Source organism: Balaenoptera physalus (genome assembly GCF_965194825.1).
Source record: "Balaenoptera physalus genome assembly, chromosome: X".
Classification (NCBI taxonomy): domain Eukaryota; kingdom Metazoa; phylum Chordata; class Mammalia; order Artiodactyla; family Balaenopteridae; genus Balaenoptera; species Balaenoptera physalus.
In genome coordinates, this window is record NC_138903.1 from 95,461,911 (window position 1) to 95,489,152 (window position 27,242).

The 27,242-nt window shown below is 51.7% G+C and overlaps 1 protein-coding gene across 6 annotated transcripts in view; it reads right to left on the reverse strand.

The window, feature by feature from the left end:
* Nucleotides 1-3,874: 3,874 nt before the first annotated feature.
* Nucleotides 3,875-27,242, reverse strand: part of TSC22D3 (TSC22 domain family member 3) — a 58,688-nt gene continuing 35,320 nt past the window's right edge. For 3 of the 6 annotated variants that reach the window (XM_082447746.1, XM_082447747.1, XM_082447748.1), the window contains exons 3-4: nt 6,569-6,620; nt 3,875-5,417 (exon numbers count right to left, since the gene is read on the reverse strand). In XM_082447746.1, coding sequence (XP_082303872.1) covers nt 5,187-5,417; nt 6,569-6,620 — 283 coding nt within the window. In that variant the 3' untranslated portion in view covers nt 3,875-5,186. Of the gene's footprint in view, nt 5,418-6,568; nt 6,621-6,984; nt 7,059-7,343; nt 7,726-12,292; nt 12,391-27,242 lie in introns of those variants that run through there. The other 3 variants (XM_082447750.1, XM_082447749.1, XM_082447751.1) reach the window with 3 other exon arrangements.

Below are 27,242 nucleotides of genomic sequence, written 5' to 3' on the forward strand. Positions count from 1 at the left end.
CACCTGGATTACCGCAACAGCTGGCTTGCCTTCGGCTAGCCTTTCTCTGCTCCAGCCTCCCCAGCTGCCAGGACCCATCTTCTGCAAATATCTTTGGCATCACATCACTTCCCTGCTCAGAAGCTTACCATGGCTCCCTCAGACCCGTTAGGTCCCAGCTCGATTCAACTGGCTGGGAGCCAGCCAAGTTGGCCTCCCATTCTTCCTCTTTCCTCCTTTCCTATTCACTCCATCCAGCCAGCTTCATTGGTCATTTTTAATCTTATGTTAGTCCCTCTGCTAGTTGGGGGTGGTCTCCTTTCTACTTCCCCCCGCCCCACCCCCAGAACACCTCTGGTGACTTAGGGGGAATTATGAAAACTGTTGAGATTTTCCAGCCTGTTTCTCAATGTATCCATCTCCCCTCCCCTCCATCGTGGCCTGGCCATTCACTTGCTATAGGACTTCGGGCAAGTTGCTTCACCTCTCTGTGCCTTCGTCTTCTCGTTCTCTCATCTGTAAAATGGAGATCTTAATGGTACATCCTCATAGGTTTGCGGAGAAGATTAAAATAGGCAATAGGAGTAAAAGGGCCTAGAACATTGTCTGACACAAAGTAAGTGCCATGTAAGTGTCAGCTATTATTACTTAATCATTGTTATGATGGCCCCTTCCAGCGAGCTCTTCCCTGGAAACCACTTCTGCTTGGAATAGCTAACTGGTGGAGTTCTCTGTCAAACTTTGCCTGATCTAGCAGAGGTGGTTAATTGTTAAGTATTTGGGTTCCAGTGAGCAGCTCTGCATGAGACAACCTGAGGAACTAGGCTGTCTACAAAGCAATAATTATGTCCATTAATTTCTAACCAACTAGGAGGAGAGGAGGTGAGATTTGAAATCAAGATTTTTCCAGGATAAGTAGGATTATGTTAGGACACTTCAAAATACCCTAAGAGACACTGGGTTGTGCACGTTATTTCCTATGGTCTTTCTAGAATCCTTCTCCCTACACGCCATGTCCCAGTGGCCCCGATTCCTCATCTGCTCACTCCCTGGGTTCCTTCTTGGAGCCCAACCAGAAACACCCTCTTCTGTGGTGGTTTCCAGCCTGGGAGCCCTGCACCTTGCACCCCTGAGGTCTTTGTCTGTAAATAATCTACCACCCACATTTCTGTTCTACTTTTCAAATCCACCTCTATGCTTTTGTGGCGAATACAGTTAAGTTCCTTTAAAAGCCCCATTGAATTCACAGTCACTGCTTGCCATTACGTGTTCTCTCTCTTTCTCAGAGAATACAGGCATACCTTGGAGATACTGCGGGTTCAGTTCCAGACCATGGCCATAAAGCAAATATCGTAATTAAGCGAGTCACATGAAGTTTTTAGTTTCCCAGTGCGTATCAAAGTTATGTTTACACTATACTGTAGTCTATTAAGTGTGCGATAGCATTATGGCTTAAAAAACAATGTGCATACCTTAATTAAAAAATACTTTATTGCTGAAAAATGCTAACCATCAACTGAGCCTTCAGTGAGTCATAGTAACATCAAAAAGATCACCGATCACAGATCACCATAACAAATATAACAGTAGTGAAAAAGTTTAAAATATGGCGAGAATTACCAAAATGTGACACGGGGACAGAAAGTAAGCAAATGCTGTTCGAAAAATGGCACTGATAGATTTGTTTGACGCGCAGTGGCCAGAAACCTTTAATTCGTAAGAAAGAAAAAAACAAAATGCAGTAGCCGCGAAGCACAATAAAGTGAGGTATGACTATACTAAGAGTTCAACCACTCTCAGGTTGGGGGAGATCTGAGAAGAGTTTTGTCATTTAAAAGGCGCCCTTGTTGACAAGGCTGTGGGAACCACTGCCCCACGGGATCAGTGGGAGCCGTGGGAGTAGCACGGAGCTCTCTGGCTCTCAGTTTTCTTATCTGTGAAATGGAGGTGAATCTTAAGTGCCTCTTTTTCTAAGGGCCGGCTGCGTGAGGATTAGATGAGATGATAGATAGGAGGGTCCTGGGAGAGGGGTCATGTCCAGGCAGGGGACCATTACGGCTGCTGCTCTTCTGGTTCTTTTCCTTGTTCTGGGTCCAGCTGGACCGGCTGAGCCCAGAACCCCAAAGCCTGTGAAGGTCTTTCCAGGAGCAGTGTTCTTTTGCCTTTCCTCACCCCTGCTTGGTTTTCTTGCTCCTCTATGTGACTGACAAACAGCCACAAAGTTCCTCTTATCTACTCTAGCAACCGCTGTGGCCTTAGAAGTTGCAGTGTTTGTCTCTGTTTAGTCACGGTTGCCTAGGAAGCGAAGTTGTTCTCTCTTTCCCACTGTGTGACTGTGGGTATGTTTTTTCCCCTTTCTCGTAGGGAAGGGCTAGATGACCAGAGAGGGCTGTATGCTTGCTGGGGCATCTTCTGAGATTCCTTTTTTCATCTGTTGGTTCTTGTTTGGCTGGAAATCAGGGCGTGGGAAGTCTGCAGATGAGCCCAAGAGTCGAGAAGTCTCTCAATTCTTCTTGAGAGGGGGAGGGGATGGGAGTAAGTGGGAACTGGGGAGGGCCCGGTTGGGGCAAGGGGTGGGGAAAGCTAGGGAAGTAGCTGCCTGATTCAGTCTGTGTCCATTCCAGCAACTGCGAAACCTGCACAGCCCCAAAATCAATCAAATGGGCAGGTGCAGACAATGAACTTGGCATCATGAATAGAGAGGTGAGGAGCAGGGAGGGAAGTCGGGATTTGAGAGGCCAGCAAGCAGGGGTTTGTAACGTTCTAAGAAGAGGTTTAGTGATTTGGAATGAACAGGCCAACACGTATGACTTCTACGGTGAAGGAAGCCTGACGTTTGGAAAGTATTTAGGCAGCGACGGGTGCAAGAAAGGGAGCCAAGACCTCTTGGTCCTTGAGGTTTATGGCTCAGGAAAATCAAGGAGTTCTTTTAAATTTCAAGTGACAAAGGGGGAGGTGCATATGTTATAGGAAGCTGAGATTGAACGGAGTCGCTCACATTTGGGGTGATAGCCTCCCTTGGGAAGCCAGGGGGCTTAGAACACAGCTCAGGGCCCATAGTGGCTCCAGGTTAGGGCGTGGTGGAGGAGACAATGCCCAGAATCAGAAATGGCAGGACTCCAGATGCCAGAGACACGGGGCCGGGGAAAGGGTGATGGGTGAGGATGACCTTCAAAGAGAGGCAGAGGAGGGAAGTGGAGTTGGGATCCTTGGACTTGGCCGTGCCCACGAGGCTGGGGGTTTTGTAAGTGAACTTTCAGCAGTGACAAGTGGGGCAGCAGGGCTTGAGAGCATCTTTCCTTGGGGGAGAGGGATGGGGTTTGGGCCACCGTGTACATTGTGTCCTTTTCTCACTAAGGCCCTCTTAGCTCCTTTGCCCATGTCAGGGGTCTCCTGTGGATTGGTATCAAAGGGAACGCACCAAGTAATCCGGATGATGTTTCAAAAGAGGGAAGGGGCCCACTCATGTTTATTCAGTTCCTCTCTTCTTGCTCCCTCACATGGACCCCCTGTCCTTTTCTTTTGGACCTTCTTGGGGTACCCTTCCTCCCGAATCACCCCCTCGAGCTGAAGTTGTGTGTTAGTAGTCACCTCGCCACTCACTCCGAAGCTGTTACATGAAAGCAGGAGCAGGAGAGAGGGATGGATGGAAGATTGGGTCCCAACTCGCCATAATAGCTGTGTGACTTTGTGCAAGTCACTTAAACGGGCTGAGCCTCAGCCTCCTCACCCGTACAATGGGGGTGTTGTGACAGTTACACAAGATTATGGCTGTAGCACAGGCCTGCCACTCAGGGGGTGCCCGTGAAAGGACAGCGAGTCAGAAAACCAGTGCCCCTGACCACCTGTGGGGCCCCTACCGCCCACTCCATTTTAAACTCAGTAAGACACCAGGTTTATTTTTAGAAAAAAAAAAAGAGCAATGTTTATTGAAATTTCAAGCTACATTTGAAAAATCAAAGTCCAAATCCTGGAGACATAACATCAGGATAAGGTGTCAGAAAGTGGAAAGTGTTCACTGCCACAGAACTCCCTAGAGACAAGCTCCCTGAGCACATCACCCAGGCACCGTCGGGTCAAAGCCATTCCCTTGTCTATCCCTTGTCCACAAGAGGACACCGGCAAGCTAACCATTCTGTTCACTTGCAAGTTTTCCACAAAAAAAAAAAAAAAAAAAAAAAACCACAAACATGTTTTTGAATGACAATGTGAAGTTCCAGCTGATCTTCTCTCAACCCCATTCTATGTAGTCAGCACCAGTGAATGGTGGGTTTGGCATTCAAAAGAGGACCTCACATGTCTTCAGGGGACAGATGGGGCAAAGGTTGCAGCAGCAAGGCATTCAGAGGGTGGCCTCCCCTCCCTGCCTTTACTCTTTAGTTTTACTTAACCTAAAGGACAAACTGGATCAACCTGGTAAATGAACACAGTCAAAGAATTAGCCTTAAGAGATAAGGGACCAGTCAGTACTCCCAAAGCTGGTTAGGCCCTTCAACACGTAGGTGTATGTGTATATGTATACATCGCTACACTAAGATACAGATCTAGCCCTACGGGTATATATACGCATGTATGGCTATATAGAAAAACTATGCCAACACTAACCAAACAGAACTTTGTAAGCGGTCATCCCAAAGCCGTAATCCCACACTGGGCTGTGCACAAAGCCATGCATTACACCATATTAACCAACAGAAGGCTGACTTGGCTCAATCTCTCCCAACTGTGGCCCTGCCTTGGCGAGGCAGGGGAGGAGAGAGAGGCTGCCTCTGCTTAAACCACAAGTGGCTTCTTCACAGGACAGTCGTTGTCAGGTGAAGCTGTTGAAGATGTCCATGGAAATGAAAAAACAGACCCCTAAGACTTTCTGGAGCAAACTGGCGGCCTGTCTCAAGCTACCTTTCTCCTCTGCCAGTTGCAGCTAAGTTGCCCAGGCCCTGGGAGCCCCCAGGGCGCGGTGGCATCAGAGGCTCGCTGGCTTGGGGTGACGAGGCCCCATGCAACTCAGCCTCCAGAGACCTGCTCTTTGTCAGGGGTCTGTCACTGGAGTGGACCCAGGTGGCCATGTCCTTGGGACATCTCTTGGCACCAGCTATGCTAGGTGTAAAGTTCTCCACGTGAGATGACGCTTGGGGAGCCAAAAACAAACTGGAAAGAACTAGGTAGAACAAGTTTAGTGGCTCTGCCCACCCTGAGGACAGAGCCACTTACACCGCAGAACCACCGGGGGCCTCAGGTGCTTCTGGGGTTTCGGGAGCTGGCTCCTCGGGGCTCAGACGGGACTGGAACTTCTCCAGCTGCTCTGGGCTCGCCAAGGTCTTCAAGAGAGTGTTCTCACGCTCCAGCTGGGAGTTCTTCTCCACCAGCTCCCGGATCTGCTCCTTCAGGATCTCCACCTCCTCTCTCACAGCATACATCAGATGATTCTTCACCAGATCCTGTCCCGGAGGAGATCACGACAAAGCTATCCTTAGCCGCGGCAGCCCCTCTGCGGCACCTTCTCCTGGCCGTTGGGGCGCCTGCGCTGTCCCTCATGCTGCCAACCTCCAGCCTTCCCTCAGCAGCCCCTCAGCACGCTGGCCCCGCAGCCCTGGTCCTCCTGCCCCTTTCTCCGAAGCACCTAAACCCTTGCTCAGGAGAGCTGCGTGATCGGGGCCACGCCTGAGTTGGGAGCCCAGCTTTGAACTACATAGGAATTCCTCCCTGTAAGTTTCTGATGACTTTCAAAGCTGGCCTCCTGCGAGACTTTTGGGTGAGACTTCTGCTGGTTGGCGGTGGTATGCTATATCCCCATTTCCACATAAGGTCCCGCGGCTGGCCCAGATCCCAAGGAACACCTGCAATGCACCCCGTACTGTTGGTCTCCTTTACCCATCTCCACCAGGAGAATATAATGGGCTCTTTTGGAGTCTCCTCCTCTCCACAGGACCCAGCATACTGAGCGGCAGCTGTCCTGCAGCCTGGCCCGAAAGGACACTGGCCCTGGGGGAAGGTACCCGGATGGCTTCATCCTCTCTGAATTCGGATGACTGCACTGGGGGCGGGGAGCTGTGTCATTAGGCTCCGGGGCACAATAAAGTGTCTGCTAAAACTGCTGGAGGCCCCAATCTCCTGCAGCCATTTTGGCTGCTTGGTGGAGTACGACCTCTACCTGGTGAAGGAGGGAGAAGGGGTGGGGTGCTTTGCTTCCTGTTTCCTCCCAACTCCTGACCCCAGCCCAGGCTCTGCAGAGGCACTGCAGTGCGGTGGCATCCAATGAGCTCTGGCCCCTGCCAACTGTGGGATGCAGACAAATCCAAGGGTCTGAGCTCCCTGCCCTGCCACGGGCCCAGGAGGGAGCCAGAGGCTGCTGCAAAGCCCTGGGATGGGAGAAGGAGGAGGAAAGGAGAGGGTCCAGCAAGGGTGGACTGGAAATGCCCTAAAAGGTGCCACTCTGATGGGACTCTACTTAAGGCCTCCAAGGGGATAGGAGGCAGGCTGTCAGCTTCCTCAGGCTCTTGGCTTTTGCACCCACCCGCTCACTGCCACCCTGAGTTACATAAGCATTAGCCAGGTCTGGGGATGGGAATGACGCAGTGATGCCACTCACCATGGCCTGCTCGATCTTGTTGTCTATGGCCACCACGCTGGCTCCGGAGGCACTGCCAAGACAAAAAGGAAAGCGACCGCGTTACCCACTTGGTTCCAGTCTGAGTACCTGGCAGCAGTGGCCACAGAGCCCTCCATCTGCCCCAGCTCTTCCTCTATCGCCTCGCTGGCCCGAAGTTCCGGGCACTTTGTCCCTAGGTCCGTCTCTGGCCCCTGCAGGAAGCTGCACCTCCCCACCCAGACCGGCTCCGCGCCGCCGCCGCCCAGAGCTCCGCGTGGAGCAGCGCGCGGGTCCGGGGGCGCACGGGCCAGCGAGGCCTGCTCGGCGACATGCAAACAATGGGGGCGCGCGGCCCAGGGAGTCCCCGGCCGCCAGCCCATTCCGGCGCCGGCCCAGAAGGTCCCGGGCAAACCTACCGAGCTCCGAAGCTAGCTAGGAATTCCTCCTCGGCTCGGCAGCTTCCGGCCTGCTCCCCAGCGGCGCACGGCGCGCGGCCAGACCCCCTGCCCAGCCCAGCCCAGGCCCACTGCCCCTCTGCCTCCGCCCCCGGCTGCAGCAGCTCGTTCTTACGGCGCAGCGGCCGCAGGGACGCTCCGACGGCGGATCCCAGCGCGGAGGTGACCCCCCCTACTTCCCTGCGTCCCCTACCCCCGCCCCTTCCCAGGATGCTGCACCGCGGGGAACGGGGACCGGCGGCGCACGGCTCGCTCGGAGATCCCGCTCTCAGCCCAGCCCCCGCCGGCGCCCGGGCTCGGGAGCTGTGGCCAGGGGTTACCTGTTATCCAGCTTAACGGAAACCACATCCCCTCCAAGCAGGGAAGAGAAGAAGGAGATGTTGAAATTGTGCAGCTGGTAGACCGCCACCTCCATGGGGGTCTGATACATTTCGGTATTCATGGCTCGGGCTGCCGGGGAGCTCTGGCCGGGCTGCGGGCTGGGCTGGGCGGGCTGGGCGGCCGCCGGCTGCTGGCGCGCTGGACGGGGCTGGGCTCCGCGCGTCGGGCCCTGGGGCTAGGAGGGGGGCGAAGGCTGCCGAGCGAACCCAAAGCCGGGCGGGCGTTCCAGAGTTGAAGGGAAGTGACTCGAGGGGTGTCACCTGGTGTGTCACAAACTCCACGGCCGCCAGTCCAACCCAGACTCGGAGATATTTCGGCTCCTTCTTCTTTATATAGGAGGAGCCGGCTGCGTCACATGGCGTCAGCGGCATGCAAATGAGTCCTGTACCGGGCTTTGTGGCTCAGTTAAACCACATCCCCTCCCTGAACCTTAGTCTGGGACTGTAAACAGTTCAGCACTTTCTTGTGCCAACTGGCATCTCCAAAGAGGGCTCTGGAGATTGGTAAAAACCAAATGGAGCTGATTTCTTAGAGAAATGAGAAGTACAAATGCCATTACAGGAGGTAGAAAGCGTTCAGTAGAGGGCGGCGCTGGTTTTAAAAGCTCTTCTTCGGATGTCAGCCAGCATACCTCCCGTGTCTTTGCAGCACCATCACAGGCCGCCCTCCCTGGACACCCGCCCTCACCATCAGGACCCTCACTCCTTCCTGGCGCCTGCCTTCTCAGCCTCTCTCCTGCACACAGACTTTGTCAGTTGCATGTCCCCTCACCCAGCCAGCTTGCCCACTGGCTTGCCCCCATCCCCAGCATCTATCCACTCACCTCCTTCTACGGATGTACCTGTCCATGTACTGACACATGCACAGATCTGTGGCATGCACGGACTAGCTAATCTGTACATGCCAGTGTGCATGTATGGAGGAGAGCGTAAGTGTCCAGGAACTCAGATGAGTGGGGGAACATGTACAAGGGGTCAGCTGGGGGCCAGATGGGTGACAGAGGAGGTGGGGAGGAGACGGTAGGGGAGTGGGCACTGCAGTGACCACAAGATGCCAGCCCTTTTCTCTTTGGTCTCAACACCCTATTCAACATCATCCAGGATCTCATGTTCCTATTTTTAAAAACAAGATTTTGTTACTGTCCTATGAACAGCAAATGACAGCAAAACTACAAACCATCCCAGGAGAACACCCACCCTGTGATGGATCCAGCAACACACGGGGTTACAGGGTACTTCACAAACAAACAGATTCCAAGTCACAGGGAAAATGAGGTGATTGTTGCCTACTAAGAGTTACACATGTTTCCATCAAAATATATTTTCATTCTTTTAAACGTCAAGCTTAAAACAAAAAAAAAGCCATCAGAGGCTTGAGGTCCTTTTATCATGCTCTTTCCTAAGTGAGGCCACCTGGTGGTCAGAAGCAGAATTGCAGCCAGATGGAGCAACCTAGACCAAACAAGGGACAGGTGATGCAACTGGGGGTATTATTTACACCAACTCAGGGCCATAAGGAGAACATTGAGTTTCACCACACATACAATAGTTTGGATGGAGTTAGGGCCAGTACCCATGAATCAGTCTGTGATTCAGGCTATGGTCCAAAGAAATACCCTAGTGCAATCAAGCTATTGGAAAAGTACTGGGGCCTCTTATCAGCAAAGAAGGTAATTATTATTTGCTTCAGGATATTTCACCTAACCAGGTACCTGGCACAGACACCCTGGCCAAGGCCCCGGTTAAGCCCAGTCTGAAGGCCTTAATTTTCTTCAGGCTGCCCATGCAGTCATGCCACTGAACAGCCAACATTTTTCACTATGATGTGGAGCTCCCATTGGATCCCACCAGTGGTAATACGTGCACAAGGGCCATTCTATTTGCAAAGGACCGACAAAGAGATCTACCCAAGCAAACCTACTGTACTAGCCCAGGATGGTGATTTCCTTCACCCCGGTTTAGCTGGGAGACAATCCCAATCTCAGGATATCATATTATCTTCAGGTCACAAACTCCCTGAACAAGGTGTTCACGCTAAGCTGCGTGTAGTAGACAGAACAAAGTGCAGACCACATTTATAGGTCATCAAGAACATTATCTGAGCAAAAATAAAAAACAAACCTTCTTAAATCTGGAGCTTAACTGATACTGGAATTCCCTGATATATTAATCTGCCCTCTGTGTCACATAGAGCTTTCTTGGTCCAGGAAGAGTCTGAGTTGACCTTTCATTGGCTTGTAAATCTTTCCTCAACTCACTATTGCTACCTACCCCAAGATTCCAAGGGAGATGATGAAAAGAAAAAAAGAGATAAATAAGCTGGGTCGGCAGGGAAAAAACACTACCAGGAAAACAGGGCATAGGACAGAAGAAAAACCAGCTCCTTCAATGGGGACTCCCTTATATGGAGACAGAGGCATAGAAATCCAGGTAGTTTGGGGAGGGGAAAAAAAAAAAACAGGTGAAGTTTTCTAGCAAGGCTGTGTTTGAATTGTACATTAATTACACTTCAATTAGAAATAAGCTCGGGGCTTCCCTGGTGGCGCAGTGGTTGAGAATCTGCCTGCCAATGCAGGGGACACGGGTTCGAGCTCTGGTCTGGGAAGATCCCACATGCCGCGGAGCAACGAGGCCCATGAGCCACAACTACTGAGCCTGCGCGTCTAAAGCCTGTGCTCCGCAACAAGAGAGGCCGCGATAGTGAGAGGCCCACACACCGCGATGAAGAGTGGCCCCCGCTTGCCGCCACTAGAGAAAGCCCTCGCACAGAAACGAAGACCCAACACAGCCAAAAATAAATAAATAAATAAATTTAGAAATAAGCTTTGAGACCCGCCGACAATAACAGCTACCATTAACTGAGCAACAGCTATGGGCCAGACGCTGTGTTGGCTGAGTCACAAACCCTGTGGTGTAGGCGCTGTCACCATCATTTAACAGATGAAGAAACCGAGGGTCTGAGAGGCTACCTTGCCCAAGGTGGTGGCACAGCTAATAAATCATAGAGCTGGGACTCCAGCTCAGGTCTTCCTGACGTAGAGATCAAGTTTGTTCTTACTACACTTACTAGTGGGGGCAGGGAGTAGGTTTGTTGAATGAGTGAGTCAAGGCAGTTGGGGGATGGGTTGGAGGTGCCAGGAAAGTGGTGCAGAGGAAGAAAAGGTGAGGGGCAGGGGAAGTACTCCTAGGACTCCAGCAGCATGGGGGACCGGAAGAATATCCAAAGTGTCCAAATGAGCTTTATAACACGGCTTTGCTCACCTGCATTATTTCAAAAGGCAGCCACGCAGTCCTCAAAGAAAGCCCTCTCTGCCTAGGAAATAGGAACTATGAATCCAACCAGGTGGCTCCCAGAATGGACTACACAGCGCCCCAAATTAGGTATGGAGTCTCGTAATAATAATCACAGCCCAGTCAATCTCCAGTTCATAACTGGCACCCTTAATTAACTCTTTCTCCCCCATATTCCTGCTGTGCTCAGCTTTCAGGAGAATGAAACCAACAAGAAAACAAGCTCATATCAGGGATTTCGTTTCAGAAAAACAACTTTGAAAGGATGTCCCAGGTTCAGCCCACACTCAGCCAATCTCTCGTCCCCTCTGCACCTCTAGTTCACCAACCAATAGTGAGAAGAGCTCACCCTGAGGCCTTATGATTCTCAATTCGCAAATAATGGCTGGATCCCTGGATCGCAGGCTTTGCTAAAGGAAGACCACCAACCTAAACGTCCCTGTAGAAATATTTTCAAACAGCAGGGGTAGGGGAGACAGGGGCAGATAGGAGGGGGAGAGGGAGAAGTTGGAGGAACCCAAAAGGCTTTCTGTGTAACCCTTGGCACACCGGAAAATTCCTCTGCCCAGAATAGCTGAGCCAAGTGTTGCAGTGAGTGGGAGCTTGTGCTGTATAGGGTATCTGTGATCTGATCTAACTTTTCTGAGTAAAGTGCTGATCCATGAGGCTCTCAGCGTCCTTGTGTCTCTGGAGGTGGGCCCCAGGCAGGAATCAGTGGCCTAAGGATTCAACAGCATAGCAACTCCAACATGTGTGTTTCCAAATTTCCTTTCTTCCATCCTGTGAGTTACATGGTAGGCTGGACCCAGAGCCACCGCGGTCACAGCGCCCAGCTGATGAGCCAGGTCCTTTGCCGGCTCTCGGTTCTAGGCCTACAGCTATGGGATTCTGTGATTAAACAGGCACAGCTGACCCTCCCTCTCTCAGGGTGACCTTCTAGGTGGAGGGTGGCATAAGGAGGATGGGGTCAGCTCCCGCCGTTTCAGGTGGCCCTGGAAGCCAACTTGTTCCCTTTGAAGTGGAAGAAGTGTCTCAACATCGTCACCGTTCTGTTCCACTTCAAAAGCCAGACTCTCTAGGACAAGAGCCCTTCCTATTTCGGGTTCCCATGGCGCAGGAAGGCGGAGACTGGGCAGTCTGGGCCTCAGAACCTGTGGGCAGGATCTCAGCACGCTGCCGAGGGGTGGGAGGCAGACTCAGGGTGGGTGCGGTAGGTAGGGGGCGGCGAGGAGGGGGAACATCTCACTTCCCTTTTTGTCACACTCGAAGCATTGTGTACCACGCAGCCCAAAGGAAACTCTTTATAGGCAAGTCTTCCTTATTTTCTACAGGGAATGTTCCACCCCCAAGGCTCGGCAATGTTGCCGGCGAAACACAGGGCCTTGTGGCAGGAGAAGCGGGAAAAGACACGATGCGAGAGGTGTGGGACAAGCCACCAAGCAAACGCTGCGTTAGGAGCTGGACAAGGAAATCAAAAAGGCTACTGAGCACCGGAGTGTTAGCACAGTTGACAAGGCGGCTGCAAAACAACCCTCCCCATCTACCCCTCCACGGCGGCCCCCTTCTGCCTGAAGCTCTGTCTACTTCTAATTACTTACTTGTCCCTTTTTCTGAAGAGGCTGGGGGAATAAGGAGGCTGAAATGCCATCATTTAATTTGTGCTGGCTTCACTCTTCTCTCTTTCCCTCGGTTCCTCTCCAGTGTGGGAGACTATAGACAGGAAGGATGCTGCCACTTACATCTTTACTTTGGCCTCATGGAAAATCCCCGAAGTCCAGAAGGAGGGAAGCAAGAAGGAAAGACGGAGACAGACAAAGTGCCTTGTCCTCTGTGGGTCACGTGAACTGCCCTGCAGGGCCAGGGCCCAGAACGTCGACTTTGGGGGGCAGGAAAACAGGGAGGAGGATGCAGAAGGCAGTGGTGGGCAGCAGGGAGCCCAAGAGGAATCGTGGTGGAGAGGGGCACTGTCTTGGAAAAGTGGCTCTAGCAACTGATTTGGGCCAAACCCTGGCACGGAATGATGGCAGGAGCAGTGAACTGTGTGCCTTTCAGCTCCCTCCCAGACAGGATCCAATGTGAGCTTCACAAACAGTCTCCCAGTGACACTAGGGCTGACAGGCAGAACCAAACCCCATTTGGACAAGGCACTCCACTCACCCTCGTTCAAAGAAGTCAAAAAGGGCTCTTGTCAAATCACCTTTGTTACCCCAACTTTGGTGGCTAACTATGGGGGCTAGGCAGTCTCTCCTGGCATCTCAGCAAGACCGGAAGTACTGGCAACGTTATCCAGGAATGCAATTTAGCTCAGTGGATCTTAAATTTCATGAACCTTGTGTCAATATTTATGCTTGTCTCCCTTCTCCTTTTGCCTTGCAGCTGGGACAATTTACCTCCATCATTTTTCTAAGCTCTCTTCTCATTTTCCACCGTCCCCATTACCCATCTACAAGTATGAAATAGATATTCCTGAAAAAAGAGAATGTCAAATTAACCTCGGTAAATGGAATCCCGTCCTCCATCCCACACTAGTTGCCATTATCATTCAATTCAATTCAATTCAACTCAATTCAAAGTTGATTGACTGCCTATTCAAAGTACAAGGCACATTTCAGGGAAATTAAAAACAAACAAACAAACAAACTGGTAGTGCAGGTTAACAATTGTGCTTCTTTCCAGAATATCCTGGGCCTGTGGTGAACTCTGAAGTCTATCTAGTGGTTAGATCTCAGTGAAATGTTTACTTCAGGAAAAAGCCTAGGGCTTGGGGGTGTTCAGGAGGGTAGCCTGGGGTTTGGGAGGGCCACACCACCGCCATCACTCCTGGCATCATTTCAGTCCTCAGAATCAGGCCCGCCTTTTTTCTCCCCACCCTGTCGTTTGGTCCGTGCCCATCTAGATGGGGATTAACATAGCATCCACAAAACGTGGAATTTCTGTGGGACCCAAGGCTCCTCTGACATGGTGGCCAACAGTGTCAGGGTCCCTCACTCTGATTCCCTTCCTTTGTAAACCAAGGGAACAAAGCACAGGTCCTTAAGGGTCTCTGAGTTGCCAGTCCCTTCCTTCTGAGAAGGGGGTCTATGTTTAGCACGGGGAGGGGGTCCCCTCTATCTGTCAACCTCCTTGGCCCTCCTCTTTCGGCTAGCTCCTCGTGGTCTTATCCTTGTTCTACAGGGCCTTCCCAGACCAGCGAGCATCTTCACGTGGGCAAATAAACTCCCTCCTCACGGCCCACCTTCTGGGAATCCTGGCCCTCGACAGCCTTCTCAGGGGCTGAGAAAGGAAGCAGCAAGAACATGGCCACTCTCCGTGTTTGTTTGTCTGCACCAGCCCTACACCAGCTTCTCCGGGCCAGGGAGACACTGGCAGGGCCTCTCCCCAGTCCTTTTGCTTTATGGAGCAGACCCAAGAGCCGAAATTCCAAGCCTTTTTTTTCCTGGCAGTTGCCGGGGTTACTCTGAGTGGTATGTGAAGGACTTGGGACTATTGGCAATGCTTGGAAGACGAGAAGCAGAAGGATCTTGTTGGGGACGCTGAGCCAGCAGACAAGGGGCCTGTGAAGAGGCCAGGGGCTCTGAGGTGCAGCACCTGACTCCCCTGTGGGCCCCGCTATAGAATGGGTGACCTCTGAAGTGGTCCAGGTTCCCTGGGGAACAAAACGACAGTAATAGCGCCGGCCTCTTCAGGCGCGGGGGCTCCTGGGCCAGGATGGGTAAGCATTATGAGCCTCCCAAGGCTCTCACATTGTACGCCCGAGGCCCTTGTTTAACTCACAGTGGAGCTAGTCACCGTGGGCTCACTTGAGGTAGCTCCTTGATCCGCTGTTGTGGGACTCTGTGACTTGTGAGGAGAGGCTCTGTAATTGCAAAGGGCCTCTGGCTATCCAGCCACCTCCCCCCTCCCTTGGGTTTCCTGGATGGAAAGAAGGCAGCCCAGCTGAGGTGGGGGGCGGTGGCAGGAAGGGGCAGGGGACACACTAGTCCGAGAAGAGAAAGAAAGGAGAGAAACAAGGCAAGCTCCTCCCTGGGGGCCCCCCACCCAGCCCCAGCCATGGGGACAGAGCCAGGCAGCTCAAAGGCATGCGGGGAGGGGTTAAGGAAGCCCTCCTGCCCGGTTTGAGAATTGCTGACAAGGAATACACACACCTTATCAGGAAGAAAGAGCGGCACACAAGCGCGCACACACACACACACACACACACACACTCACGTTTATGCAAACACCCGTTCAGCCTTTGACAAAGTCTAATTCACAGAGCTAGGCACGCAGAGGGCATCATTCCATCTCTGTCTCTCTCTCTCTCCTGATGCCAGCTTCATGACCCCCCAAAGGGGTAGTAAAGCAATAGGACATGGCAAAGTGGCAAGGCAGGACACTGGCGACCCAGCCAGAGTGTCACAAGCCGTGGCCTCTGCTCTCTCTGACATCCAGAGCTGGCTGCGTGCTGTGCAGGGGTCATAGGTGACAGGCTCTTGGGGGGGAGCTTGGAGTGGAAGTCAGGTGGGCATAGGGGGAACCAGATTGAGACGCTTCACACTGTACACCGGGCACAGGAAGTGCTGGTGCTGCCAGGTCCACAGTTTTCAAAGATGTCAATCACACATTCAAATGAAAGAGAAATAAAAACAAGCACCATTTGTGTACAATCGATCATGTGAATGCCTAGGAAATGATTCCCATAGGGTCCTCACGAGGACAGTTCTAAAGAGAGCCAGGCCTGGCACAGATGTCACATGTGACTGACGACCTGAGAAGTGTGATTTGAATGGCACTGAGAAAAATTCCTCTCAGTCCAAGCTGTTTGCCTGACCGGACTACTACAGTGCCTACAAACGTCACCCTCGGAGTCATACCTTTGAGTTATAATGGAATTCTTTACACTTTGAGGAATTAGGAAAGTTTTTTCTTCCAATGCAAAAGCTCTGGGAAAGTACCACATTCTGCCACGATCAGCTACAAATACTTAAATAGGGATGAACTAAATTTCTGTATTACTTTCCACACAGTAGTCAGTGGCGGATCAGCATCAGAAGATGACTAAACACATAGCAGGGACACCTTGCTGGTGGGCTGCGGAGGGAAAGAAATGGGTCCAGGTGAGGAGAGTACGGACGTCCCGGGCTCCAGTCCTAGAAAATCTAGTGGGATATGTCTGAAGCTTGAGAAGGGTGCTTTCAGGAGATGTGGATGCAGCTCTTCTGGCCCCAGTCCATGGAACTGCTTTTGGGAACCACTGGCCTACAGGTGAGAGCCAAGACAGGATCTACCCAAAAAGTCCCCAAAGTGCCACGGTCACCACGACCCACTCTGTATGACACACGATGATGGGGTTCAGCATATTCTGAGCCTAACATCTGTTCAGTCATCTCCTTCCCTGTCACGTTTGGCTACCTCTTTCCCTCTCACTCCTGAAAACTTGATCAGAACGTGAATGAGAGCTGCTATTAGAAAGATAACCCAAACTTGCTCTGATTTATAAATCAACCTTCAGCAGATTTGGCTTCTCTGTTCTGAGGAACAGATTGCTTCTAAGACACTTCACAGCTGTCCGTGGGAACTCTTGGCCTGGGAGGTTGGAGGCGTGGGGGGCAGGCATCACAGGGCGGGAAGGGAGAAGAACCCGGAGAGAGGGAGAGAACGGGGAGGGGCTGATTTTTCTCCAACAGCACAGTCTGGTCAATTAACCTGCCCTACCCCCCCTTCAGCAAAAGCCAGCTCTCCTCCAGCCCTGTGGCAGTCCCTGCCTGGTCAAACGTGGATCCATTCCGAGGCTGGCTGGAGGGCTGTGACTCATCCCCCCCTCAGGAGCTTGCTGGGGCTCACTACAAAGACTTGCCAGGATCTCTGCAAACGTGCCCATCCCGACCCTGAGCCAAGCCTTGCGCTCCCCTGCCCCTACCGTCCGCATCCCATCCCATGGCTTGCAAGCGCCTCCTGGGCAAGGAGGGCGCCCCTGCGGCTCACTGACTCCCCTCTCCCAAGGGAATTCACTGCTCTCTGTGGTACGCATCCGGCCTGTGTTTCGGTATTTTATTTTATTTTTATGTTTAATTTACACTGCCTGCTAGGTTTGGGGCTTAAATAAACAAAGGCTATGTTTCCCCCAAGGCCTGGACTTCCTGGTTGCCTGTCAGCAACAGAGTTACCCTTTTAACCTCTTTTCTTGCTCCTTGAGACAGGCAGTGTTGGGGGTGGGATTGGAAGAGAAAGATACTTTGGGTCAAAAGCCTGGAAATTCTTAGTGCCAGCCTAAAATCCACCCCCCTCGCTCTTCTCCACATGAATGTTAAGCCCCGAAGCTGCCTTAGCAAGTACAGACTTCCTTTAAAGGCCACTGCAAGACTGTAAGGGTTAAGGCACAAAAACGGAAAGTTCAAAGTATTCGCATTGAGTTTTTGAAAAATCTACTTACAGATGTCTTTGTACCACCAAGCAAAGACAGAAGGGCCCAGGTCTTGGTGGGTGGAGCCTTGGCAGTGAGCAGCCTTGAAGGCCTATAGACTGGGCAGAGCTCGGTGGGCCTGCCTGGGAAAGGCAAAGCTCATACACCTTAAAAAATAAGAGGAACACTGGCCCCTGTGTCCTAGGATAGAGCTCTAACAACAAAGTAACAAATCCTGGTCAACAGTTCTGACATCCTGCTATTTGCTAAAACTAATAATACTGTGGCGTTTGTTGACAGAGTTGCAGAAGAGCTAAAGTAAACATGGAAACTGAGGAAAGGCCAAGTATAGACAGTTACTAGCTCAGCAGTTGAGAAAAGGGAGTTTCACAGACACTCCTTGGACATCTGGGGGCAGTGGGGCCTGAACACAGTTGGGAGACAATCCAGAGGCATCTGTCTTGTCCCCAGGTGATTTCTCTCTAACAATAGGCTGCTGCAATAATGGGCTTGGCCCATGGAGCTGAGTCCTCAGACAGAAAGTAATGACAAGAAGAATTGAGAGCGACTCTCCTAGTGTGTATGCCAGGGTAGGTGCTCCCTGAGAAACGCAGCTCTAGCACCCATTCTAAATGAACTAGGTCAAGTGGGAAGAAAATACGTCAGAAGGCCAGAGTTCCTTTTCTACCTTACCACCAGACCCCCAGAACTGCTTAGAAGGCTTCTAAATCCCCTATGCTGCTAGCTCCTCGTTCATGAAATGGGAATGATGCCCCCCTGCCCCACATAAACAACACACAAGGTGTATATGTTTATGGACTCCCCAAAGTCTGGAAATGGAGATAATACTGCATCGTTTCTGCAGACTGATGGTGTCCTTGACAACAATATATATATGTGCCTATGCTTCCAGACATGGTGGATATCCTGTAGGCAGCATAGCTGAGTTCTTCAGGTAGTAAAAAGGGCCACGTGAATGCGATATGTGCCATGATGAGTAAGGGCCCTGGTCCTCAAATGCTGTTGGCAAAATGGCTCACCAAATGAACAGTCCTATCAATGCTGTTTCAAAGTCCAGCATTTCTAACTTCCTGTCCAGTTCCAGTTTGTTGTTTCCATGATTTCACAAGTTATGGATACTGCCTATGGGGAGGGGCATAGTTTGAGGGACTGATGTTCAGATGGAATCAACATTCAAAATTTAGTGTCTTGGCAGGCGGAGGTGAAGCAGGTGGTGGACGAGATGTTTCCTGAGGGTGCCGGGCCCTACATGGATCTGGACGAGGCAGGAGGCAGCACAGGGCTCCTGATGGACTTGGAAGCCAATGAAAAGGCAGTTCATGCAGACTTTTTTAATGATTCTGAAAATCTCTTTGATGATGATGATATCCAGTGAGGTGTGTCCGGCGGTGCGTTTGCTCAAGCTTTGCCACGCGGTGGTGTGGTGGATCTCCTCAAAGGACAATTTCAGATGGTTCCAGAGAACTTGTGGAAATCACTTGAAATTAGGAGATGGTTAACCAAGAAAGAGAAGATGGTTTTAACCATCTGGATGAGGCCTGTTAATCTCTGAATGTGACCAGCTTTTGTCCTTAACTTCAATTAAAAAAAGTGATGTTATTAAAAAAAAATTTCGCGTCTTGAGGGTCTTAGCAATCCTTCCCTCACAGAGGACTTGTAACTTGCATAAAGTTTTGGCCTTGAGAGCTTCTCCAATGGCACAGTCAGTAATCAGCAGGACCCCTAGTCTTTCAAGCAGGACCGAAGGCACAGCGAGATAAGATCATGACCACTGGAAGCGGACAGTGCAAATGGTCTCAAGTGAGCAGTGACTGGCTTTCTAGACTAGAATACAAGCTCTTCAAGGGCAGGGGCTTATCTTATTCATCACGGTACCCCCAGAGTCTGGACTAGTGCCTGGCACACAGTCTCAATGCCATAAACATGTGCTTAATAAGTAAAGAGAAGGCTTAGGTAAGTATTAGAACTTGGCTAATGGCCTCCACAGGGAAGAACTATAGGCAAATTTATGAATTTGCCTCCTGTTAACATATTAATTTGGGGACAATCATTGTACGAGAGCAACTCTGCAGTTAAAAACACGAAAGACTGGTGAAAATCAAACATACTTGGAAAACCCAACCCAAACACAATTTAATTGAGTAAGTGGCCACTAATGACCTGGAACCAAGGCCCGACCTCTTCAATAAAAGGGGTAATTCACCCGTGTGTGTGCTGCTGGTTCTGCACTAATGCTGGGACTTTGGTCAGTTTCCATCTTTAGCTGGAGGGGCTGGGTCAGTTGGGAACAGGGCACCCACAGGGAGCAGTAGAGGGTGATGAAGCCCAGGAGGAGGGCAGCCAAGTCTCAGCTGGCAGTAACATCAAAGAGGGATTTCAGGCTAGCAAGCCTGATTCTGAGCAAGTGACAGCCATATAACTGGAACGATGCAGTGGGGGTGGGGGGTTGCAGATAAAAAACCCATCCTGACTAAAAATACCCTGATGACCGGCAACATAAAGGAAATTCTCACCATTAATGTCATCCTTGGGTTTGAAGTCTTGAGGATCCCTGTTAAAATGAAAGGTCTTTCTGAGAAGGGGAACTATTTAGTTTTTCTCAGGGAAGGAACATGATGACCTGCTCACTGTGGTCCGAATAGTTGGGGGGCTTCTGGGAGAAGTGACCCAGGCTGACTAAGTATAGACTAGGGGGGTACTTGCCTGGGGTGGGCCATACAATGGGTCCTGGCTAACTGGTGGCCTTAGGCTTTCAGGGGACAGGCAAATGTGCCCAAATATTCCTGGACTCACTGCAAAGAAACCAAACTGTCTGAGTGGGCAGCTTTGAGTAGCAGAATTTATGACAAAGGAGATTGTTTTCTCCTGCTCTTCTTGGTAAACACAAGCGAACTGTTCTGAAGAGGCCGTGAGGAGCAGTGATATATATATATGTCCAAGCCCTACTGGGGGTTTCTATCTTCAGTGCTTTCCCGTCCGGGGGATCTTGCCTGCATGCTCATCAAAGCATCCTCCCTGGAAATCTCCTCCTCAAGTCCTACTGACTCACTGATAAGTTGGCATAGGTGAGAAATTGACCCCCAGGAAGGCTCTGTGACTGATAAGGGGTTGATGGGTTCTCCTTCCCCAGGGTAATTTCTTTTTACCAAGAGCCTCCTGTTGACCCAGAGGAATGAGTCCAGTGGGGGAAACGCCAGGCAGGAGGTCAGGTTGCTGGGGGGAGATTTCTTTGGCCATTTTCCACCACTCTCTGTTGGCAGTTGCCTTCTCTGCCTGTGTAGCAGGCGACCCTGGCGGCAGACACAATACTCACACCAGAGCTGGCCAGGGCAGCCCTTGCCCCTCAGCACCCCTCCTTCTTGCCCTTGTAAAACTGGCAAAACCTCAGCCCCAGAACCCCACTCTAGCTTGACCAGGTGAGGGCCAACTGCCTGATACCAGGCAGAGCTGGGCCGATGGAGGGAGGCAGGGGAGTAGGGCTGGGCAGGTTCCCCCACCCCCGTGGCTCTGTTGTGAGGTGCTGACAGCTGAGAGAGGACCTGAAACCAGTTAGCCTGGGGCTCCCAGCCAGCAGTGTATTTTCATCTTGTTTTGACTGGGACTGTCCTCCTCTGTGTAAACACATCCATGTCAAGGGGAAGAAAATGTAGAACAGCTTAAAATAGGTGGGTGGAATGCATCCCACCCATGAATCACCAGCTCAGGGAATGCCCTGCAGGTAGGCCTTGCTTTAAGCAAACCTGACATATGAAAACCTTAATTCAACAGGAGGGCAGGGATGCACCGCTGTTAAGTCTTGACCTATCACTGAGAGATCTCAAAGCCACATCTGGTCCAAATAAGAACTTCAGTAGCTCCCATGTACTGATTACTTAGCAGGCACTGTGCTAAGAGTATATCCATTAGCCTTTTGAACGTTGTCAAGAGTTATGGATAACTGATAGTAGGAATTGGGTATCGTATTATCATTAGGCCCATTTTGTGGATGAGGAAACTGAGGCTCAGACAGGTTAAGTGACTTGCCTAGAGTTACCTAGCTCGTAGTGGCAGAGGAGAGATGTGAACCTCTGGGGTGTGATTCTAAAGCTCCAGGCTGTCTCTAGCTGGGCATTCAGCTTTGTCTTGAGATTTCTAGGCAGGGCTGCATTCTTGGCATGAATGTCCATTCGTGCTGAACCCCCTTCATCACAGTTTGCAGGGGAATGATTAACAGGCCTTTATCAGGGTTAGGGTGGGGAAGCCCCCCAGGTGGGGGCTGGTTCTTTCCACTGACTAAAGGATTCCCAGGAGGGGGGCCCCCCTAGCATGCCAGGATGGGACGGATCTGCATTTCATTTCAGGCCTGGCAGACTGTTTAAGGGCAACTGCTTGACCAGACACAGGGAAGGCCCCTCCTAATTGCAAGTAAGTACAAACTACTCGACACCAGGCTGGGGTAGGGACAAAAGACTCAGTATAATCCAGTATAAGGAAAGACCAAATGTAAACACGTATTTTGAAAAAAAATGTCACCGATCACAATGTTGGTGCAGGGCTGGCCCCCAGGCTAAACTGTGAAGTAGGAGTGTGTCTTCAGAACCTTCCTGCTTCCTTTTCGGGTACCTTCCTCCTGCCTGTCCCCGCAGGTGACCTGTGCCCTCCTGCTGCCTAGGGTTCCATGGGGCCCCTCGCTACTGTTTGCAGCGGCCTGTCTTCCCTAGCAATGCCCCCTTTAAGAGGGACTCTTAGTCTCCCTCCCCCAAATCATAAGTACCCAGCCCATCCTAAAGGACAAATCGGGGAGATGTGTTTGTGTAAGTGGTAGGTAGTAGCTTAACAGGTTTCCCCCAGATCATGGGGCTCTAACCCTTAGATTTCAGTCAGTGGTACAATTTTAGGCATGGGCGGGGGGTGTGGAGGTGGGCAGAGAACAAGCTGGGTGGGGGCAACAGTGGGCGGGGGGAGACTGCTCGTCAGTGACCTTCAAATCTTGCCAAGTAGGCCATGTGCTACTCTGACTCTAGGTCAAGTCTGGGTCTGCATGGAGGGATAAACGCTCCACCCGTACACTCATGCTGTATTGTTTCCAGAGCATGGTAGACAGGGCACTGGGATAGTAGTCAGGAGACAGGAGTCTGGCCTGGTTTTGCCTCTGGCTACCGGCACAACCGTGGAAAAGTCTCATAACCACTCTGAGTCCCAGTTTCCCCTAAATGTAAAATGAGAGGATCAAGGCTGCGAATTTATAGTTATTTGGGTGCTTATTTGATGAATGATACCCCCATTTAGACTGGGAGCTCCATGAAGCCATATACCAAGGGCCTATGACAGTGTATGGCACATAGTAAGTGCTCAACGAATGGAATAATTGAATGAAGGAAGGAAGGAAGGAATGGCAAAAGTGACTTCTAAGGTTGCTGCCAGTTCCAACAGTCGCAGCCTTGATGTCCTCAGATGCAGCTCTTTATAGCTGTGCCTCTGAGTGGAGAGGCCCAGGCCAAAGGCTGGGTGAGGCCTTCAGGCCCTTGCCCTCAGGACCAGAAGGTACAAGGGCAGCCTGCACTGCAGAGGGGCAGGCTCTGGGGCCGAAGGCAGTAGGCAAGAGCTTCCGGGAGGCCCAGGAGGCTTGCAGGATGCTGGATGGGGTGGGGGGCTGGTCAGGAGGAGTCAGGAGAGTAACTTTTACACAGTTTTCTGTAAAACGGGAAGCTGAGATAAGAGAGACTTGATGGGTGTCTGGGCTGAGGTAGGAAAAGTGCCGAGTTGCATGGTGACTCAAGGTCAGGAGCTGGAATGGGGCCCAGAGCTCTCAAGCCTCTGCTCACCCCCTTGGGACTGGCCCCTGGCTCCAGGCCAGCTCCCTGAATAGCTCCCCTCCCCCACTCAGCCGTCCACAATTCCAGCTTCTTACGCCAACATGCTTCCCTGTCCAGCTGATGCCTTGGCTGTTCCCTCCCCCTCCCCCACTGAGACGTGAAGTCCTCCCCCAGCCTCCCTCCGAGACTCCGGTGCAGTCACCCATTAGACCTCTGGAAGCAGACTTGCCCCCCCCTTCTCAGCATCGCCCGCATTCAGACTCTGACGCAACTCCTCACCTTCTTACGCAAAAGGCTGCCTCCCTCCCCTCCCCTCCCCTCCTGGCCTGCCCCCCTGCCCTTCCCTCCCCCACCCCACTCCGTGGCCAGGGCACTCTCCTAGGAATACTCCCAGACAATATTCTAAGGCGCTGAGATATTCTCCGGTGTCCCCACTCTTTCCTCTAGCACCCTTTCACATTTCAACAGGAGCCCCAGTTTCAATCCAGGAGAATGAATCTTTAAGAGTGAAATTTCAGGTATTAGTGAGTGGAGAGAGAGAGATTTACGGGGCAGGGGTCTTTCCCAGAATTCCTGATATAACGCTGTGGAGGTGGTTACCTACATACTCTGGATGCTCGTTAGACCAATTCTGTCTTTTGCTGCCCTGGGATTTGGGAGATCAAAGTTCTGGTCCCATCTCTGCCGTTAAAGCTGTCTGTGTGACCTTGGGTAAGTCATGTAATCTCACTGAGTCTCAGTTTCTTCATCTGTCAAATGGGAGTAATTACCCTTGCCCTACCCACCTTGACAGGAGTGTTTTGAAAATTAAAGGAGATGTGTATGTGTGTGGGGGGGGGGTGGAGAGAGAGAGAGAGAGAGAGAGAGAGAAAGAGAGGAGACCACTAACTGCAAGGCCCGGGACAAATATCAGAGATTATGCCTCCCCCTTGATGTGTTTCAAGGACTCATTCAGGTTACTCGGTACAGCCCTTTTTACAAAAATGCCAGTGTGCCTTCGGCCTGCCCCCTTCCTCTGTTTCTCCTCAAGGGCTTGGGCCTTAGCCAAATCTGGTCTCCTGTGTAACTCTGCCCAGCTTTGAGAACATCTCCCGCCCCTCCCCCACCCCCTCACCACCCATCCTGTCGCCCTCAGGCCTTCCTTCACCATCCAAGGGCCTCTTGCCACACTCTCTCCCTCTCTCGCCACTCAGGGCCCAGGGCCATCCGTGTGTGCCGAGTGACCCTGCTCTCCCAGCTCTGACCTCAGCCCATCCCCATCAAAGCTTTGAAGAGGAAGGACTCTGGGGCAGGGGTAATGACTGAACTTGATGATTTGCTACAGAGGCTGAGCACAACGCGGAACACCCAGCATGCGCTCCAGAAACACATCATTATTTGGTTGCGTGTGCTGGGGGAGACCTGGGGGTGGAGTCTGCTTTGGGGCTCCTGACATCGCGCCAGATAGGCAACTGCTCCACCTCTAGATCCGCCAGGCCCTGCCCGCCTGCTCTTCCCACCCATCTTCCCCTTCACCTCTCAACCCAGAGAATGGGCTGGGCTCTTTCATCTCCAGGACCTGCATGCTAGAATGTGATTTCGGGCCTCCCTGGCCTAGCGCCACTGAGTTTCTCTGGTGACCCCACCTTTCCCCCAGGGACAAGAGGCTGAGAGCAGTTTGGGGCACCCTCTGAATTTCCCAGCATAAGCAATCAGCTCTCTCTGAAGGCCGCACCCAGGAATCTTCTCACCCGAGGAAACCTGGGTTTCCCTCTGCAGAATTAGGGGCTCCTGGGCTTTTCCTAGGGGCTGGAGAACGATGCCTACCACAGTTCAGCACGGATCTAATAGCTCTGCTCCTATACTAGGTTGACAGCAGTCCCCTTGGCTGGAATGTCTCTTGGTCTAGCAAATACTAGAGAGGGTTTCTTCTAAATGGCGGGGGCAAAGCCCTTACTTTTATCCCTCAGGGCTTCGTTTCAACCCTCCTCTCCCCAAAGGAGGAAATCAGAAGCAAAAGGTGACCTTGCTAGGCCTTGGCAGGGAACTGGTGACAGGGAGGCAACGCATGGCCTTATTTTGTTGGCCCCTGCCACCTGTCTCCCTCCCTCCGCCTGCTGCTGGGGCCCCATGTTGGCAGGCAGGTGGAGAGGAGGTGGGACTCTCCGGAGAGGCCACCTGGGAAAGCTGGTCTCATAATGAGAGCCTCAGTCACCTGGAATTGGTTTTTCTTCACTCCATTTTTTCCCCTAAGAGGCTAACAATTCCAATCAGGGATTTGTTTAAGAGCATCCAATGAATGGGGCAAGGGTCACACAAGAGTACTGGGCTCTGAATCAGGAGAGAGACCAACTTTTGCTCCTGGCCCTGCCGTGACATTGTTCTGTGACCGCAAGCTGGTTGAATTCCCTCTCAGGCCCTCAGTTTCCCCACCTGTCCAGACTCTATCTCTGGTCCTGGGCAGGGATCAGTGATGTATAAAATCCAAGGGTGTCAAATACTTAGTGACGGGCCCCTGAACCCTCTGTCCTCTGTGGAAGAAGCCCTGCCAATTTGAAAGTGTTTCCATTCCCCACACTCCACTCGGAGCTTATCCTGTGGTGAGTCCACTGCAGCAGTGACCACCCTTAACATCTGGTCCAGGACCCACTCAAGACCTCTGGTCCAGGACCCACTCAAGACCTCTGTGCGGTGGCTCCTTAACTGGCACGCCCTCCGACCAAGCCCCTCCCACTGAACATGCATCCATGTCCCTTCCAATCACTCCTTTGAGATGACCTCGCCCTGCCTCTTCCTCCCAATTCTCCTTGCCCTCCTTTCCCCCCAGCTCACTATTGCTCTGGAAACACCATCCTTCTTCTCTCCTGGCAAATATGTCTGATCCACACTGGCTGGCTTCCTCCTTAAACGGGCAATTCTCCCCTTTGGCCTACTTGGCATTGTCTGACCTCTTTTTGTTGTGTTTTGCTTTCCCACATATTCAGAGAGATGGAAGGAACCTTGAGGATCAACTAGTTCCAACCCCTCCTTTTATAGGCAAGGAAACAAATTTGAATACAGCAAATGACTTGCCCAGGGTCACACAGCCAGGCAGGGGCAAAGCCAAAACTCCATCCAGGTCTACCTGATTCTGGGGCTTCTGCTCCTTTACTCTGCTCCCTTACCCTTCAGGTAAGGCTTAGCCCACCAGCCGCCATTCCCCTCTCTTTCTCCAAATGCACCTATTGCCCATGTCACACCGCCGAGCACTGATTCTATTCCCTAATTGTTTCCCATGTGTGTATCTAGGTTTCCCAACGAGAAAGTAGTCTACAGGGGCGGGAGCTAACTCATTCCTCCCACTTGAATGAGGCACAAAAAGGGGAAGTGAGCTGCCTAAAGTCATGCAGCTCTTCAGTGCTAGAACTGGGAACCGGATCTAGGTCTCTGAGTCTCCACTTGGGGCCTCTTCCCACTATACCACGATGTGGTGCACCTCTCTTTTTATCCCATTTTTCCCGTTCTGTACTGTACTGGGATGTTTCATTCTTGCTTCTTCTTTATATTCTTATCTTCCTTCTTAACTTCTGCATTTTTCACAAACCTGCTGGATTTTAGAGCTGGAAGGGACCTCGGGGATCATTAGTTTCACCTATCACTGCACAGATGAGGAAACTGAGACCAGGAGAGGGGAAGTCATCTGCTCGAAATCAGAGAGCTAATTAGTAGCCCAGCTGGGAGCCAAGTCCAAGTCACCAACTCTTAGTTCAGTGCTCTTTCAACCACCCTCTTCCTGTCTGCACTCTTTGCCAAGAGTCCCTCTTGTTTGGAAATCCCCCCTCCTCTGCCCTCCAGGTCCTGCAAGATCTGAGAGTGCTTGGGCCCAGGGTCATAGAGCATCATTCGGGAAAGGTAGTAGGAGCAGAGGCCTGGAACTGCCCATATCCTCCCACCTCCCACCCTGGGAGACCCCAGCCTGGCCTTGACGAGAGTGGTGACTACCAAGTATGTGTTGAGATAAAGCAATAGCCTCTCGGATTCTCAGTTCATGGCCTAGACGGTGGCGTCAAAGCCCGAGCCGGCTGCAAAATGAGGTCAGTTCACTGTCCTCCCAATGGAAAAATCTTGTAAAATCAATAGCACTTATAACGTCAACAGACCCGGAGACCTTTCCTGTTTGTTTTTTCCTTCTGGGCCGCTCTTTCTCACCCACCCTGCTGTGAAGGCATAGACAACACAGGAATCTGGCAAGCGAAGCTGCAAAGGCCAGACCATAGCTCCCAGAGCCCCTGAACCGAATGGGGAGGGGTGGGTGCACATCAAGGTATGAGTGACTTCTGAAGACCCCGGCCAAGGCCCTCCTGGCTAACCCTCGGGCAATGCTAATCAGAT